This window comes from Peromyscus maniculatus, chromosome X (assembly GCF_049852395.1).
Source record: "Peromyscus maniculatus bairdii isolate BWxNUB_F1_BW_parent chromosome X, HU_Pman_BW_mat_3.1, whole genome shotgun sequence".
Lineage (NCBI taxonomy): Eukaryota > Metazoa > Chordata > Mammalia > Rodentia > Cricetidae > Peromyscus > Peromyscus maniculatus.
In genome coordinates, this window is record NC_134875.1 from 86,955,812 (window position 1) to 86,972,198 (window position 16,387).

At 41.9% G+C, this 16,387-nt stretch overlaps 1 protein-coding gene across 2 annotated transcripts in view; it reads left to right on the forward strand.

Annotated features, from left to right (window-relative positions):
- The first annotated feature begins 2,467 nt into the window (after positions 1–2,467).
- Positions 2,468–16,387, forward strand: part of Ophn1 (oligophrenin 1) — a 353,114-nt gene continuing 339,194 nt past the window's right edge. Inside the window, exons 1-2 of one of the 2 annotated variants that reach the window (XM_006981173.4) lie at positions 2,468–3,094; positions 3,217–3,389. In XM_006981173.4, the coding sequence (XP_006981235.2) occupies positions 3,236–3,389 (154 nt within the window). In that variant the 5' untranslated portion in view covers positions 2,468–3,094; positions 3,217–3,235. The remainder of the gene's footprint in view (positions 3,095–3,216; positions 3,390–16,387) is intronic. The other variant, XM_042268747.2, reaches the window with a different exon arrangement.

Here is a 16,387-nt window from a genome sequence, read left to right on the forward strand (position 1 = left end):
AACAAATAAAAAAATAAAATAAAATATTTATTAAAAGCAAACCAACCAACATAACAAAATAAAACTGCTTCTTAAATGAATACTGCTTATTGAATGAATGAATGATAGCCAAAAGGAGATGTGACAGTGTGAAAAAATTGCCCCTGTTCAATGGACACCTTTTTACTACCTGCATTTTTCCACCCACCGTGCATTTAAAGTCTACTTTGAGTATTTTCTAATAAAAGATAACTATTTCCTCTTCTATCTTTGCTTTGTTTTGCTCTGTAGTACTGGAGATCAAACAACATGGTGGCACATACATGGCACTAGGGACACAGTGGCAGAAAGATTGTTAAGAGTTTAAGGCCATGTGAGCTATATAGTGAGATTTAGTCTCTAAAAGTATCCAACAAAACAAAACAAAATACCTAGTAACCCAGGGTCTTGGTCATTTGAGGTGAGTGATTTACAAACCAAGTTACACCCCAGCACTTGTTAACCTTTAAAATAATAAGGGTAGGAAATAGGGCTGGGGATGTAGATCAGTTCATAGGACACTTGCCTAGCGTTAGCATTGTCCTTGTGCAAGTCGGCTTCTCTTTGATGCAATTTCTCCAACCTTAAATGGGTATAATGATACCAACCACACGGCAGGGGGGCGTTGAAGACTTGGGAGGTGTTTTGTTGTCATTCTTTTGATTTTGTTTTATTTTGAGACAGGGTCTCACTGTATATTCCTGGCTGGACTGGGGCTTGATATGTAGAGTAGGCTGACTTTGAACTTAGACATCAGCCTGCCTCTACCTCTTGAATGCGGGGATTAAAGGGCTGCCCCACCACCTCCAGCCACTTGTGAGATGGCTTATAGGAGTATACAACAATTGATTGGAGTGTCAACAAAGGGCCCTCCTGGATATCCATGTCTAAATCCTTAGTACCTGTGAATATGTTATCTTAAATGACAAAAAGGACTAATGTAGATGTGGTTAAATTAAGGATCATGTGGTAAAGTGATGATCTTGGTTTATCCCATGAACTTAATGTAATTCTAAGAGTTCAGAAAGGAAAAGGGAAGGCAAGAGAGTCAGGGTCATAATAATGCAGGACAAGAAAGGACCTGACAGACCATTGCTGGCTTTGAGAATTGACAGTTTGAGGGCACCCTTTAGAAGCTGCAGAAAGCAAAGAAAAGGATTCGAATCTAGAGTCTAGAAGAACATAGCCATTCTGACCCCTGGCTTTAGCTTAGTGATGCTCTATTCTAACTCTCATTCCCACAACCATAAAATAATACATTGATGTTAATTTAAGCCACCAAGTTGGTGATAATTTGTTACAGAAGCAGCCAGACATTAATATAGTTAGGTTAGCTGTTATTACTGTATTTTCAGCTTTTTGTTATGGCTTTTATTGGTGTAATTTAATGTAAACACTGCTGCAAAATAAAAATGGATCTTTTTGCCTGAGTACACACTCTTTCTCAGTTTTCCCAAATGCAGCTATTCTTAGAGAGCTGTCTTTAAAAGGAGCCCAGGTTTCTATACAATAGACAATGGACATAAGGCCTTTTGGATAAACTGCAAGATAATTTATAGTAACCTCTTTTTGGGTTCTCCATTAACAGATGTTATCAGCCTGTGTATTGATGTGTCGCAGAAACCATTCTCTGAGGCCCTATTCAGGAAGAAGTTCAAATCTAGTTATGGCCTGTTTCTTTTTCTTTTTTCTTTTTATCGATTCTTGGTGGATTTCACATTATGTATCCTGATCCCACTCAACTCCTTGTCCTCTTGCTTCTGCCCTCTGCCCTTGCAACTGCCCCCAAAACAAAATTTAAAAACAAAAACAAACAAACAAAAAAACCCAAGAAACAAACAAAAACCCCAAAACAAACAAACAAACAAACAAACAAACAAACAAACAAACAAACAACCCAAACCAAACCACCATCACCAAACAAACAAACAAACAAACAAGCAAGCAAGCAAACAAACAAACTCTCGCCCTGGAAAGCTGTAGTGTGGTCCAGTGAGTCACACAGTATACCCTTTAGTTCAAAGATAATTATTTGGAAGGGTTGGCTCTGGTTCTTCAGCAGAGGGCTCTGGGTCTAACAGAGATCCTACAGTAGGCACCATTGAGAATTAGTGTCTGTACCAGGAGACTCAGGAAAAGGAGGAAAAGTGTTGGTGGATCCGAGGAAGGGTGAAAAAAATAAAAGGACAGTCCAGCCAAATACTGGTGAGAGACTGCCTCCCATCATCCATCCTTTTGAGTTTCTGATGCAGTTATGGAAACTTTGCACGCACCCTCGGGGACCGGGGCGGTACACCTGCCCCTCTAGGATTGCTGTGCCTGGGGCACGCTTAGGGAAGTAGATCTGGGAGAGTGGCCACCCTGGAGGGGTGGTGGGAGACTGCAGGGTGGAGTCATGGGACGTGCAAACGGAAAGACTACATCTCCCAGGCCGCCACGCTTTCCAGATGGAGTCCTAGGGCGCTGACTGCTCCCCAGTTTCCGTAGGGAAGCACCAGGCTACCACGGCTATTGTGCGTAGCGCTGTTGCCCTCCTCTTCCCGCTGCCGCTGCCGGGTTGTTGGTGGAAAGCTACGTTTCCTTGCCGCTGGGTTTAACCCTTTAAGCACCAAACCCGACAGCCCGCTGGCTCCCCGGAACGAGTAGGCGGTCTCCGCAGCTGCCGAATTGTGGGCGACGAGCCCCGAAGACCCGAGGAAGATAGCCGAAGGGAGCCCGTGTTCTCGGTTGGTCTCGGGCTTGGGGCTCGGCCAGCGTGAGGCAGTGGCATTGGCTTTAAGAAGGGGGAGGGGAGGCGCGGTCCGCCGCTCGGGGAGCCGGGGAAGGAAGCCTAGGCTGGCTTGGGAGAGCAGAGGCGGCCCCCCGCGCCCGTGCTCTCCCCGCCTCCACCCTGGGCCGCCCAGGACTCAGCGCTGCGCTTCGGGGAGGCGATGACCAGGGGGCGTGCTGCTCGCTAGGCTGCACCCTGCCGGCGTCAGAAGGCGTTGGTAAGCATTCCCGGTCAGCCGCAGCCACCACCGGACTACGCGCTCCTGCTACACACCAGCGGGCGCTCCCAAGAGTTTCATTGGAACAGGTACCTGTCCTCCAAAGGGAGTGGGGCTGGGTCGCCCTAAGAGTGGCTCCTGAACGCAGGCCACTAGGTCTATTCTGCTGGTTGTGCCACTGATGCTCTCGCTCTTTGTCTCTAACCCCTAGTCCCTCCGCTATCGTAACCATGGGGCATCCCCCGCTGGAGTTCAGCGACTGCTACCTCGACAGCCCCGATTTCCGCGAGAGGCTCAAGTGTTATGAACAGGAGCTGGAGAGGACCAATAAATTCATCAAAGACGTGATCAAAGACGGCAGCGCGCTTATCAGCGCTATGAAAAGTAAGTGGAAGGCTTCTCTGAGCTGTTTCTCTTAGTAGGTGGTTCTGGCCTTTAAACCTTTCCATACCACAGGGGGAAGGGAGCATCTGCAGTGACTCTCAACCCAGGTCTCTGAGTCTGATGGGTTTCTGAATCTTTGAGACGGGTCAGTAATAATGGAAAATGGTGCAGACAAGCAGGACTTTGGCCTTTCCCTTTAGTGGCCCTGACCTTCCAAGACTTAATGTGTAGCTGGGACAGGGACCCTCTTGCTTTGCAGTTACTCTTACTTAGCAGATCCTTATTGAAAATGATAGTCTACTCAACCGGTCAGACATGCCCAGCACCCCTGTCTGGTACAAGGTGACTTCCATGCTGACCAAGGACCTACTCCAGTACCCCCTAAAGAATTGGGAATTAAGGCAAATAGCTCCAGTATAATGATTTTTGTCCTAGACTCTGGTTATTACAGAAAATTGTGGGGCAGTAAAAAAAAAAATCACCCTTCCCAAATCACTTTCTAAGGAGAGCACCTTTGCCCTCCCCTGAAATTTTTTTAAATATATATACTGTTAATGTCATAGTTAGTCCAAGTTCAGGATTATTGGTTGGCTTCACAAACAACTGAATTCTGCTTCAGTATGGAACAAAGACCTGTCAAGTTCATGGTCCAAGGGGTCCAAATCCCCTGGGTGTAAAATACAGGGATAGGGTGTGGGGTTGCTGCACTGAAAGGACCTTACCAAGCTTTGCTTTTTCAGTGGTCACGACTTCCTCACTTGTGGGACTGTTTTTTCCTCCTCTGTGTGTAGGCTTTTATTTCTGCTGGTTGTCAGGAGGCTCAGAGAAAAAGAAAGAATAATAAACACCCCCAACGACAGTATAAGTAAGCCAACCCTCTGTGCCAAAATATATACCCAGAAGAAGGGAGGGTAATGATTAAGTAGAGTGATGATTAATTATTTTTTTCTCTCCTTGGCTGAAAGATAACTGTGAAGGGTAAAGTCATCGTGAAGGAGTCTCTCTATGCCTTTAACTTTGTTTGGAGTGGATTTACCCCCACCCTATCCCATGTCAAGGTTATGTGGCCCCTTGTGGCAGGCTGTTACAGCCAAGCAACAATGGAGAGAGTCTTAAAAGCCTTGAAGCCACAAGAAGTGCGACAAGCCAGCGTTTCCCCGTGCAGCAGTTCTCGTATGTGGTTGGGCAGAATCTGTCAACTGTTCCTTCGAGTTCTTTAATTGAGTTTGATCAGTTAGTGCTTTGTTGTCCAGTCACCTGGTCAATAGGAAACTTGTGTTTGCACCTAAAAGATGGAATATTTGAAATGCTGAGCCTTCCAGACTTGTGGGCCAGGCTTTTGGGTGTGTCTTCTCTTGATAGAGTTCATTGAGAGGTTGAGGATATGGAGGTTGTGCCACAGAAATGGAAATTTGAGGACTCTGAAAGGAAAAGGGGGTCTCTTTGGATTGCAGATTTCTTCTTATTGCAAACTGCTTGGTGTAGCATTCCCCGTAAAAGAAAGGCCATTATAACAAGTGCTAGTTAAGAGGTAGTTTTGTAATGTGTATGGCAAGCTGAAATTGTGCTAAAAAGGATCAGCTAAGTCATATCTGAGTGATTAAGCTTTGTCAGAAAAAAAATCGATTCAGAGGCATTTTGGGGAAAGGCATTTTGTTTTTCTCCAGTTCTGGAGACTGAATTCTGGTCTTTGCATATACTAGCTACAGACATAGGTCCTGGTTTTGGGGAAGAGGCTCTTAATTTGTAGGTTTGCTGCTGGTCTTTCTGCCTTAGCTTTCCAAGAGCTGGTTTATAAGCATGCAAATGTTTTGTAAATTAAGAGGCAAGTAGTGGGTTTTCTTGCTTCCTGGATTTTATGAGACTAAGAGCGGGAAGATACAGCAATCACGTAGGCTCAGATCTTTGCGCATGGGCTGCAGGTCTAAAAGCTGTTCTAGGATAGGGAATTCTTGAATATTTGGGCTGATTTTCTATTTCAGAGTCAGTGTAGCTCAAAATGGGATGGGGAGGTATTAAAACCGCCATGACTAACCCTTGCCTTACTGCGTTTCTTTAAGCTCCACTGGTTTTAAATACTTGGGGAGCTAAAGGCAAACATGGAATTGCTTCCTACTATCTGTAACACAGTAGTGTTGGCTCCCCACACTGCTTCTCCACACTGTGCCGGCTCAGCCACCTTTTTCCAGGGTAGGTAGGGTGGATGCAAAACACAGGTGCACTCTCCTCCCAAGTGAAGGAAAGATGAAAATATCCCACTGGGATTGGATTTTGAGGACTTGGGTTACAGTGGTGGCTTCCCCATTTGGGGATCTGGCACAAACCATTTCAACTATGAAATGTAATTCAAAAATTAAGAAAAAAAATCTTTAAAGAGAGAGAAATGTTGAAGTAACCCAAATTTAGTTAACACTGGATGGTAACGTTATGGTAACGTACCCCAATAGATTTGTACAATATGAAATTGGTGGTGGGCTGGGCATGTAGCTGAGTGATAGAGTGTTTGCCTATCATGTGCAAGGCCCTGCATTCCATCCATCATACTGGAATTTTAAAAAGCCATTGCCATAATAATGGTGGTAAAAATATCCACCTCAAGGGGTAGTTGTGAGTCTTAAGGGGATTAATTCTAAAAGTGTTTTGTAAAATGGAAATGACTAAAACAAGTACACTGTTGCTTGTCTCTCTTTTGGTGACTAATACATCTCTTGATGACTGTATAATTTTCAGTAAAGTTCAGAAAGGAAATACATAAGCAGCCCTCTGCCTTGTTATCTTGTTGGAAAAGCTCACTCATCTGGGCACAACTTGGTGATGAGTTTTGTATTCATGCACATGGATACATCTTAGCATCTGGAACCTGGCAATAAAAGACAGGACAATGACTGACACTTAACTAATTTGGGTATTAAATCAAATGGCTAGCATTCTTGCAAACCTTGAGACATGGCACGGTAGCTGTGAAAACTGCTCTGTAATTTTCTTTCAGCTTGTTAACCCAGGTGAAACTTGATGTCAGTACTTTATCCCACTCTGTGATTTTTGCGCAGAGCTCTGGATAAGGCCTTAGGCAATAAACATGCTTGACTATTAGTGCGTTAAATATGGGCTTGTTTGAATACTGTGCTGGTTAGTTTTTTGTCAACTTGACCCAGCCAGATTCATCTGGGAAGAGGGAAACACAATTGAGGGATTGCCTCCATCAGATTGTCTGTAGGGGTATTTTTTTTTGATTGTTATATGGAAGGCCCCAGCCCACTGTGGGCAGTGCCACCTCTGGGCAGTTGGTACTGACTGGATGGCGTAAATAAGCAAGCTGGAAAGCAGTGTCCTTTCCATTATCCTCTGCTTCAGTTCCTGCCTCCAGGTTCCTGTCCTCAGTGATGGATTGTGACCTGGGAATTGTAAGCAGGAATAAACTGTGTCCTCCCTGGGTTGCTCTGGCCATTATTTTTATCACAGCAACCGAAAGCAAACTAGGACAAAAACTTCGGTGTACTTAGTTTGGTGTTCAGACGTAATTGATGTTCCAACGCCTGCATCCTTTGATGGTGCTTGATCCCTCCCTCAAATGTGATGTATTTAGAATTTTTAGAGCATATGATGATTATAACTTAAACTAATAGAAAATAAAGCACCATCGCTCTGAAAGATGAAGACTGTATTGTCTGCTTTTCTCTGTTCTCTCTCTGTCTCTCTCTCTCTCTGTACATACATGTGTGCTGGGGACAGAACACAGGGCTTTGTGCATGCTGGACAAGTCCTCTCCCACTCATCTATATTCCTGTGTCTCTCCTTTTTTATGTTGACAGTTTTAGTCCTGTTGATGTTACTGAATATTTGCTGAACACCAGGGCTAGGCATTATTCAGTATAAATGCTTATATGGCCCCAGAAACCCGAGACACTTAATGTAGACTATATATAGTTCATGGACCAAATACCATTCATTCAGTAAATACCTGTGCACATACTATGTTCTAATCTTTGTTCAGATGACTGTTAAATACACAGAGTGAGTCACAGGTGGATATTGACCTCAAGCAGCTCCGAGACATGTGGGGGAGATATGTAGAGGAGAAATTACTGCTGTATAAGGTACTAAAGTTCAGAGCTTTAGAGTTGGATGGTGGGCATGATTGTATGTGACATTAGAGAGAGGAAGAGAGCTCATTTCTTGGTGGAAGACAGAGGGAGCAAAGGAGGAAATAGCATTGGAGCTTGGCAGAATTTACAGCACTTTGACTTATTAAGCTGTTTAAATATATCAGTAATTTCTTAATTAAAATTTATTTTTAGATGTTGCACTTTATGGACAGGCAATGCCAAAAGAAATGGCTAGGTGGGAGTGTAGTTTTAGGAAGAGTCACAGAGAGATTATCAAGAATGTTTGGAACTTTTTTTTTTTTAAACAGGGCCTCATGTAACTCAGGCTCACCTTGAATTACTTCACTATATATCCCAGGCTGGCCTTGACTTTATTATCTTTCTTTGTTAGTGTCTCAAGGGCTGTGATTAGAGGGGTGTGCCACCAAACTTGACTATATTTGTGACATTTAACATGTCTTGCTTTTTTTTTTTTGGACAGGATCGTGTTCTGTAGCCCAGGCTTACCTGGAGCAGGCTAATTAGCCCAGGCTGACTTCAAACTTTATAATCTTTTTGCTTCAATTTCCTGAATGCTGGGTATACAGGAATGAGCAACCACACCCAACTTAGGAGTGCAGTATTTGAGATGATACACTCTATATAGCTCAGGCAGGCTTTAGGCTCAAAATTCTCCCATCTCAACTTCCTGAGTGCTGGAATTATAGGCCTGTATCACCTTCCCTGTCTATATTTTTTATATAGCTCAGGATCAATAAATCTTGTCTGTAAAGTATTGTATTATATGTATTTTAGACTTCAAGGCCATGCATTCACTCAAAATTAATTCTCCTGTTGTGTGAAAGCTGCCTTAGAGGAAGAGTCCGTGAAACAAGCATTGTAAGAAAACTTACTAACATTGAAATGGGATTTTTCTGACACTTTTCACGTGTCACGATATTTTATTCCTTAGAATTTTGTCAGGCATTAAAACTATCACTAGTGGTGGCATATGCACCCAGCACTCAGGAAATAAAGGCAGGAAAACAGAGTTCAAAGCAAACCTGGGACAGAATGGATTGTAGGACATCCTGGGATGTAACAGAGAGATCCTGTGCCTAAAAAAATATCAAAAGAAAACTTCCCTAAAAATGTGAGAACCATTTTTAGTGCTACTGGGGGAGGGTGACATATAAAAATAGTAAGCTGGGCTTCTTTTACCAGTTGCAGTTTGCAGACCTTTGGTAAAGCTATTGAAGTGGACTTTTACTGGTAATCCAGTGAATGTAATTATTGGTAGGCTGGAATGCTATAGCTCCCATTTTCTTTTTCATTTTCATTTTCTTTCTTTCTTTCTTTCTTTCTTTCTTTCTTTCTTTCTTTCTTTCTTTCTTTCTTTCTTTCTTTCTTTTTTCTTTCTTTCTTCTTTCTTTTTTTGAGACAGGGTTTCTCTGTGTATCTTTGCGCCTTTTCCTGGTACTCACTTGGTAGCTCAGGCTGGCCTCGAACTCACAGAGATCTGCCTGCCTCCCAAGTGCTGGGATTAAAGGCGTGCGCCACCACTGCCCCTCACATTTTCTAGTAAATAATTTTATTTTGGTGTGCTATAAATTATGTCTGCTGTGAATTCAAGGATCCCAGGCTCAAAGGAGACAAGAAGGAAGGATGAAGCTGCTGGAAATGGGCTAATGGGGCTGGAGTATCTATGGGGAAAATCTAAGTCTCACCACCTTCAAGAAGCTGTATCATTCTTAGTTAATGTTTTTCAAATGTTCATTTGCTGGTGGTATTTCCTTTTTCTTTTTTGGTGTGACCGAGTCTTGCTGTATAACCCAGGCTAGACTTGAAGTTGTAGCAATCTTCTTGCCGCACCCTCCTAAATTCTGAGATTACAGGTATGTACCAAAACACCCACAAAGTCTGTCATTATTGTTTTAGCTAAAGAGAACTCTTTTTTTCTTTTTGTAGTGCTAGACATGAAGTCTAGGGCCTCACACATGCTAGAGACATGCTCTGCTACTGAGCTGTAGTTCCAGTACAATCCAATGTTGTCTGCAGGCTAGACTGAATGAATTATAATACCTAGGCTACATCATCTAGATTTATTAGCCAGCAAGGCTTGGCCTCTTATATGCTAGGGAAAGGGTGTGTGACAGTCTTTAGGGAGAAAGGTTTTCAAAGACTAAAAACTGTTTGGTATTTAGCAAAGGGAGGATTATAGTATAATGGCAAAGGATCCTAGTTGGTTATGATGTGGTTTGTGTCAATAAAAAATGGGGAAGGAGTAGGACTTCTATGTAGCTTTCTCTTTGAAAATTCCATTGTGTATTGTAGTTTAACAGTTTCAGAAAGGGATGATTAGACTAGTTATGGAATTCATGTTTACATCAATTTTCACAAATACTTTAGTGCACAAGGGATTATTTAAACAAAAAAAAAACAAAATTTAGTTTTTCAAAACAAAGGGTAATACTATGCATATATAAAACAGATGTCAGAAAACATACATAACCATTATGCATATGTTGTTTTGGATCCAAAATAGCAGAGCATGCTGGCATACCCGTGATCCCCGCACTCAGAAGTTAGTGGCCGGAGGATCAGGAATTCAAGGTCATCCTCAGCTACACAGTGAGTTTGAGGCTAGCCTGTGATCCATGAGCTCCTGTCTCAGAAAAACAAACAAACAAACAAACAAATAAAGGAGTCTAGTCTGAGGTGGTGGCATACATACGTAATCCCAGTACTTGTGAGATGGAGGCAGGCATGTAAGGAGCTCAAGGTCATCATCCTTGGCTATGTATAATTTGAGACCAGCCTATGCTACATGAGCCCCTGTCTTAAGAAAAAAAAAAATCCCAAAGATGTGTTAGTCTTTTCATGTTGCTGTGATAAAATACCCTGAGAAAAGTAACCTAAGGGGGAAGGGTTTCTTTTAGCTGTGGTCTAATCTAGCATGGTGGGAAGTGAAGGCAGCAGGAACTTGAAGCAGCTGCTCAGATTGCATCCCCAGTCAGCAACAGAGACCGACAAATGTGTGCTGCGGCTCAGTTCCTTTTCTCCATCGATACAGTCCTGAATCCCCTGCCATGACTGCTCCTGCCTACAAATAGGATGAGTCTTTCCAAATCACTTAATCAAGATAAATCAAGATAACCCACCACAGGCTTGCCGGAAGCCCATCTTCCACTGATTCTAGATTCCGTTAAGTTAAAAATAAACATCGACCATCACAGATGCATTCTGTGCTAAAATTCTGTACACTAAATTCTGTACATGAAGTTGATAAATTGGTTATAGTATAATTTGTGTTATTTTGATACCATAGCCTTAATATTTTAAAAGAAAACCACTTTCTTACAGTCTACACTTTTTAATTTTGAGAGTTAATTACTATTTTTTTCCTTTGATATACATTTGAAGACAAGAATTTTACATGATACACTAAAGTTACCTCTGGTATCTTTTCAGTTTAGAATTGGCAACTTTCTATGGATATTGTGCCTCTCTATGGATTGCTTTCCTGGGAGGATAGGTTGCTTCCAAGCCTGCTATTAGCTACCTGTGTGATCTTGAGTAAACCTTTGACTTTTGAGTATGGGTTTTCTCATTTATAGAATTAGGGGCCTACTCAGTGATCACGAGGGTTTCTTTTGGATTTAGCATTCTGTTTTCTGGTTACCATTGCTTTACTCAGAAAAAAAAAAAACTTCCTGAAATGATTGTATAAAAATCAAGCAAATGTGTCTTGATTCTAGGAGAGTAGGTCACAGGAAAACCAAAACTAATATATCCGTCATGGATAGACAACTTGAATTACACTGGCCTACTTGAGTGTGAACTTGTTGAGTGTTTTTTGGGGAAGATGTCAAGCTGATGTCTTTCAGTTCTGCCCAGAATACCTGGGACTCTCTGCAGAGGTGGGTTTAGTACCATGAAACACAGGAGTGTGATATGATGTATGTTCTTACAAGTTCAACTGTCTTTATTTCAGTGATACTTAGTTAATGCCGTTGAGCATGCAGAGTTGTTTTAAACCCCCAGAGTAAATTGATCAGTTTGCTGGTGTGTGATTTAAGACTGCTTTAATAGATGTGAAGCGGGACTCAGTGGGATTTAATGCAGCTGTATTACCATGTTTGTTAGAAAGGCTTCCGAAGATTTGCATTGCAGAGTAGCTGGACTGAGGGTACTGTGGGAACTATGATGGAAAAATGTGACAGTTTATGAGAAATAATTTTATTAGGGGTGGAGGAGTATGCTGCGGTAGGGTACCAATGATTTTAGCTTGACTTGCCTATTAAGGAAAGTTTTCCAATCAGGCTTAAGGATGATGAAGGAAAATGACTTTCCAACAGAGCCCAAACCATTTGTTTATAGATCTGGCATCTGTTTCTCTAATCAGCACTACAGAATTTTCCTAAAAGCTCATGAGGACCTGGAAAGATACACAGTTTTCCAGGGGAGTACCATGGAAATCTCAAGATGATTTTTTTTTTCTAGTCAGCCAGAGGATCCTTACGAGGCATTACCAGGCTTACATCAAGTCCTAGACCTAGGGCAATGTAAAGGCAGAATTCAATGTAAAGGCAAGACATTAATTCAACAAGATTTACTAATCACCTACTGTGTCTTAGTACTGCCCTGGAGATTAGGGATATAGTGGTGAATAAGCTGCTCTCTTGGACCACACAGTAAATATCTAGTTATCTACTTATGTCAAGACAGTTTTGAGAAGGGGTATGAAGAAGAAGTTCAGGGTGAGATATCTGTCATATCTTTTGAAGTTGAGATTTGTGGGGGTGAGAAAGGGGAATTTGACGGTGACAATGTGCTATCTACTGGTAAGAGGAAACCAAGGAGGAAGAGTACCTAAGTCAAACAGACCTGTGTTTTACCATTTGGATAGTGACCTTGGTACTGAGCAAGACATTAATCTTTTCTTTTGCTTTTGGTGTTTTGAGACAAAGTAGATGAGGTTGGCCATCAACTTATTTTTTTCTGGCTTTTTGAGACAGGATTTCTCTGTGTAGCTTTGCGTTTTTCCTGGATCTCACTCTGTAGCCCAGGTGGGCCTCGAACTCACAGAGATCCACCTGCCTCTGCCTCCCAAGTGCTGGGATTAAAGGCGTGGCCACCACCGCCTGGCAATCATCAACTTTTAAAATATTTTTTCTTTTTATTTTCTGGTGTGTGTGTGTGTGTGTGTGTGTGTGTGTGTGTGTGTGTGTGTGTGTGTTGTGTAGTTGTGTGCATACCTACCTTATTTTAAATAATTACTACATTTTAGCTTATTTGGTGTGGAGGTATGACTGTGTGCCCATATGAGCAGGCCACAGAGCACATGTGGATATCAGAGGAGAGTCGCAGGAGTCCATTCTCTCCTTCCACCATGTAGGTCCAGAGGACCAGACTCAGCTCATTGGGCTTGGTGGCTGGTGTGTTTATCCATTGGGTTACCCCACTTGCCGTTCACCTTAGTGGAGGCAGCGCCTCTCACTGAACCTGATGCTCACCAATTTTGCTAGGCTGTCTGGCTGATGAGCCTGAGGGATCCTTCTGTTTCTGTCCCCTCAGTTGGTGGTGATACAGATGCACACTGCCACACCTAGACTTTTATGAACTCAGGTCCCCAGGCTTGTGTGACTGGCACTTTAATGACACTGCCATCTCTGTAGCCCCTGGCATCTGCTTATCTTGCTTGAGTTTCTGAAGTGGTGAGGTTGCAGTTATGGGCCACGATGCCCTGCTTCTTTTTCTTCCTCCTGTGCCATACTTCCCCCTTTTTTTTCTCCCTAGAGGCAAGCACTGTCAATGGTTTGTCTAGCCTATAAAAGATGACTTGATTTCAGTACTTCCTTCAATTTCTGTTGCCCTAAGAGTGCATTCCAATATAGGCAAATCTTAGCTACTCTGGGACAAGCTTTCTTCAGTATTATGTCTGGAGGAGACCAGACACTGAGGTCCATGCCTGTAATCTCAGCACTTGGGGACTATAAGTTTGAGGCCAACCCAGGCTACATAGCAAGATCCCATCTTCTTCTTATTTTTTTTAAAATGCCCCTGGATGAACTATAGACTAAGGAAGCCCGAAAAGCCACTTCTGCCTAAAAGCAAATGGACACCGACCCTGCACAAACAAGGTCAAATAAAAATTTTCAGAACTCTAGTTATCTATTAAAGGCAACAATAATATGAGCTTGTTTGTTGAAGAAGAACTGATGGACTTCTCTAACAGCCGTGTTGTAGCTTCCATTACCTCCTCCTTAACTTTAGGGTAGTGTTGAAATGGAAGCTTAGTAGTAATGGTAGCCTTGCTGCATCTGAGCAGGTAAGATAGGATTCTGGCATTCCTATACCCAGAGCCTTGTCATATTTAATCACCTTTGAAGATGACTAGACGAGGTTCATTCACGGGGCTGCTTACCACTGCACCTAACATAGTTGGCTTGCTGGAAACACCTCTTATCTCCACAGGGTTGACATCACAGCTATCTGAGACTTCTGTATCAGTCAGGGCAAGGAAGAACTTGAACCAGAACATGAAAGAAATAATTGGGAGTTCTAACCTGTATGATATGACATATCATTATTTTAGTTAGGCAGGGAAATGAGGCAGGAAAAATAAATAAAAAGCATTCAGATGGAAATAAGTAATAAAGCCATCTCTACCATCACAGGACATGATACTGTGAATAGCAGTGGGTCTAAACCTTCCTAATGCTGTGGCCCTTTAATACAGTTCTTCCTGTTGTGGTGACTTATTTCATTACTACTTCGTAACTGTAATTTTGCTACTGTTGTGAGTTGTAATGTAAATATCTAATCTGCGACCCTCATGGGGTTGCGACCCACAGGTTGAGAGACAAATGGTGTACAGCCTGGAGAATTTGCAGAGGATTACTCAAGGTGATAAGTGTAGAAGGGTTGTAGGATGCAAGGTAGTGTACAAAAATCAGTTGTGTTTCTCTATGTTGACTGTTCTGAATTTGAACTAAGAAGAATATTATTCACAATAGCACTAAAGGAATAAAATCGTTACAAATGAAAAGTTAAGAAAAATATGACATTCACTTATCTATGAGTGTATGTGTGTGCATATACACAGAGATCAGAGGACAAGATGGATCTCTGCATCCCGAGTGATAGGATTAAAGGCGTGTGTGCCACCATTTTCTGGCCTCTATGTCTATCTAGTGGCTGTTCTGTTCTCTGATCCCCAGATAAGTTTATTAGGGTACACAATATATCAACCACAGTGGGAAAGTGGGGAGTTAGGAGCAGGGAAAACATAATCAGCATATATTGTGTGAAAAAATACTTTTCAATTAAAAAAGACAAAATTTGTTATGATGGCAATATATTCCACATGATCTATAGATTCAACACTGTCTCTAGCAAATTGCTAGTAGCTTTGTTATAGAAATTCATTGGCATCTTATACCATAGTTCAGGCTGACCCATAATTTATTATGTGGTATAGGCTGGCTTTGAATTTGTGATAATCATCACACGTCAGTCTCCTGGGTGATGGAGATATGAGCCATCATACCAGACAAAATGCACAAACATTTTAACATTAATATAGAAAGGAAGGGACCCATGTCAGGCAAAACCATCTTGAAAAAGAACTTAATTGGAGAACTTGCCCCACTCAATTTCAAAGCATTTTGTTGAGCTGTGTCCATCAAAAAATGCTTAAGAGGTCAGTGGAGTACAGTATTGGGGGAATAAAACCTCACATTGATGGTCAGTTGAATTTTATCAATGAGTGAAAAGAAGAGGCATCTTGGATCAGCCCAATGGTTATCCACTAAAATACCGGTGGGTCCCAACCTTTAAACCACACAAAAATGAACTAAAATGATCAGATACTTAATAGTAAGAACTAGAGCTGTAAAAATCTTGAAAGAAAATGATGTTTTAAAACTTTTTGACTTTGAATCAGACAGTGCTTTCTTATTTGTGATGCCAAGTGACAAATGGTAAACTTGGTAAGTTGGAGTTCTACAAGGTAAATTTTGTGGTAGAAATAATTGTATTCAGAAAAAAAGATTGGAGCCCAATTATCCTGTCTAGAACTCCTAGTACACTTCCATAAAAAGGGAAAACTGAAAAGTTATGTTTGAGAACACACACACACACACACACACACACACACACACACACACACACACGTATGTGAATAATGCTTATAATTCAATTTTAAAAATCCAATTAAATGACAAAAGTAGGGGCTGGAAAGATGGCTCAGTGTTTAAGAGCACTGGTTTCTCTTCCAAAGGATCCAGGTTCAATTCCCAGTACCCACATGGCAGCTAAGAGCTCTCTGTAACTCCACTTGTAGGAGATCCAACACTCTCATATAGACATACATGCAGACAAAACACCAATGCACTAAAAATAAATTAAAAAAAGAAAAAAAAGTGACAAAAATAGTCAAGTATGGTGGTGCACACCTTCACTTCTATCCCTCAGGAAGTTGAGGCAGGAGTGTCAGGAGCTCAAGGTCATTGTTAGACACATAGTTCATTCAAGGTCACACAAAACAAAAACAAAAACAAAAATAAAAACAAAAATAGGGGCAGGTAAGCTTGAAGGCACCTAACTTCAAGCTTGACTCCTGGATTTCCATCTCTGGGACCCGTTGTGGTGAAAGGAGAGAACAGAGACCTGTAAATATTCCTCCGGACTCCACATGTGTGCTGCATCATGTATGCACCCACCCACACACATACATACCTACATAAATGTAAAAATAGAACCAAGCAGTAACAGAGACAAAGAGTAAACACATGACCAGTTGAGTTCAGTGAGATGGCTCAGTAGGAGAGGGTGCTTGTTGCCAAGCCTGATGCCCTGCATTCCATTCCTGGAACCCACATAGTGGAAGGAGAGAGTCTACTAGTGTGG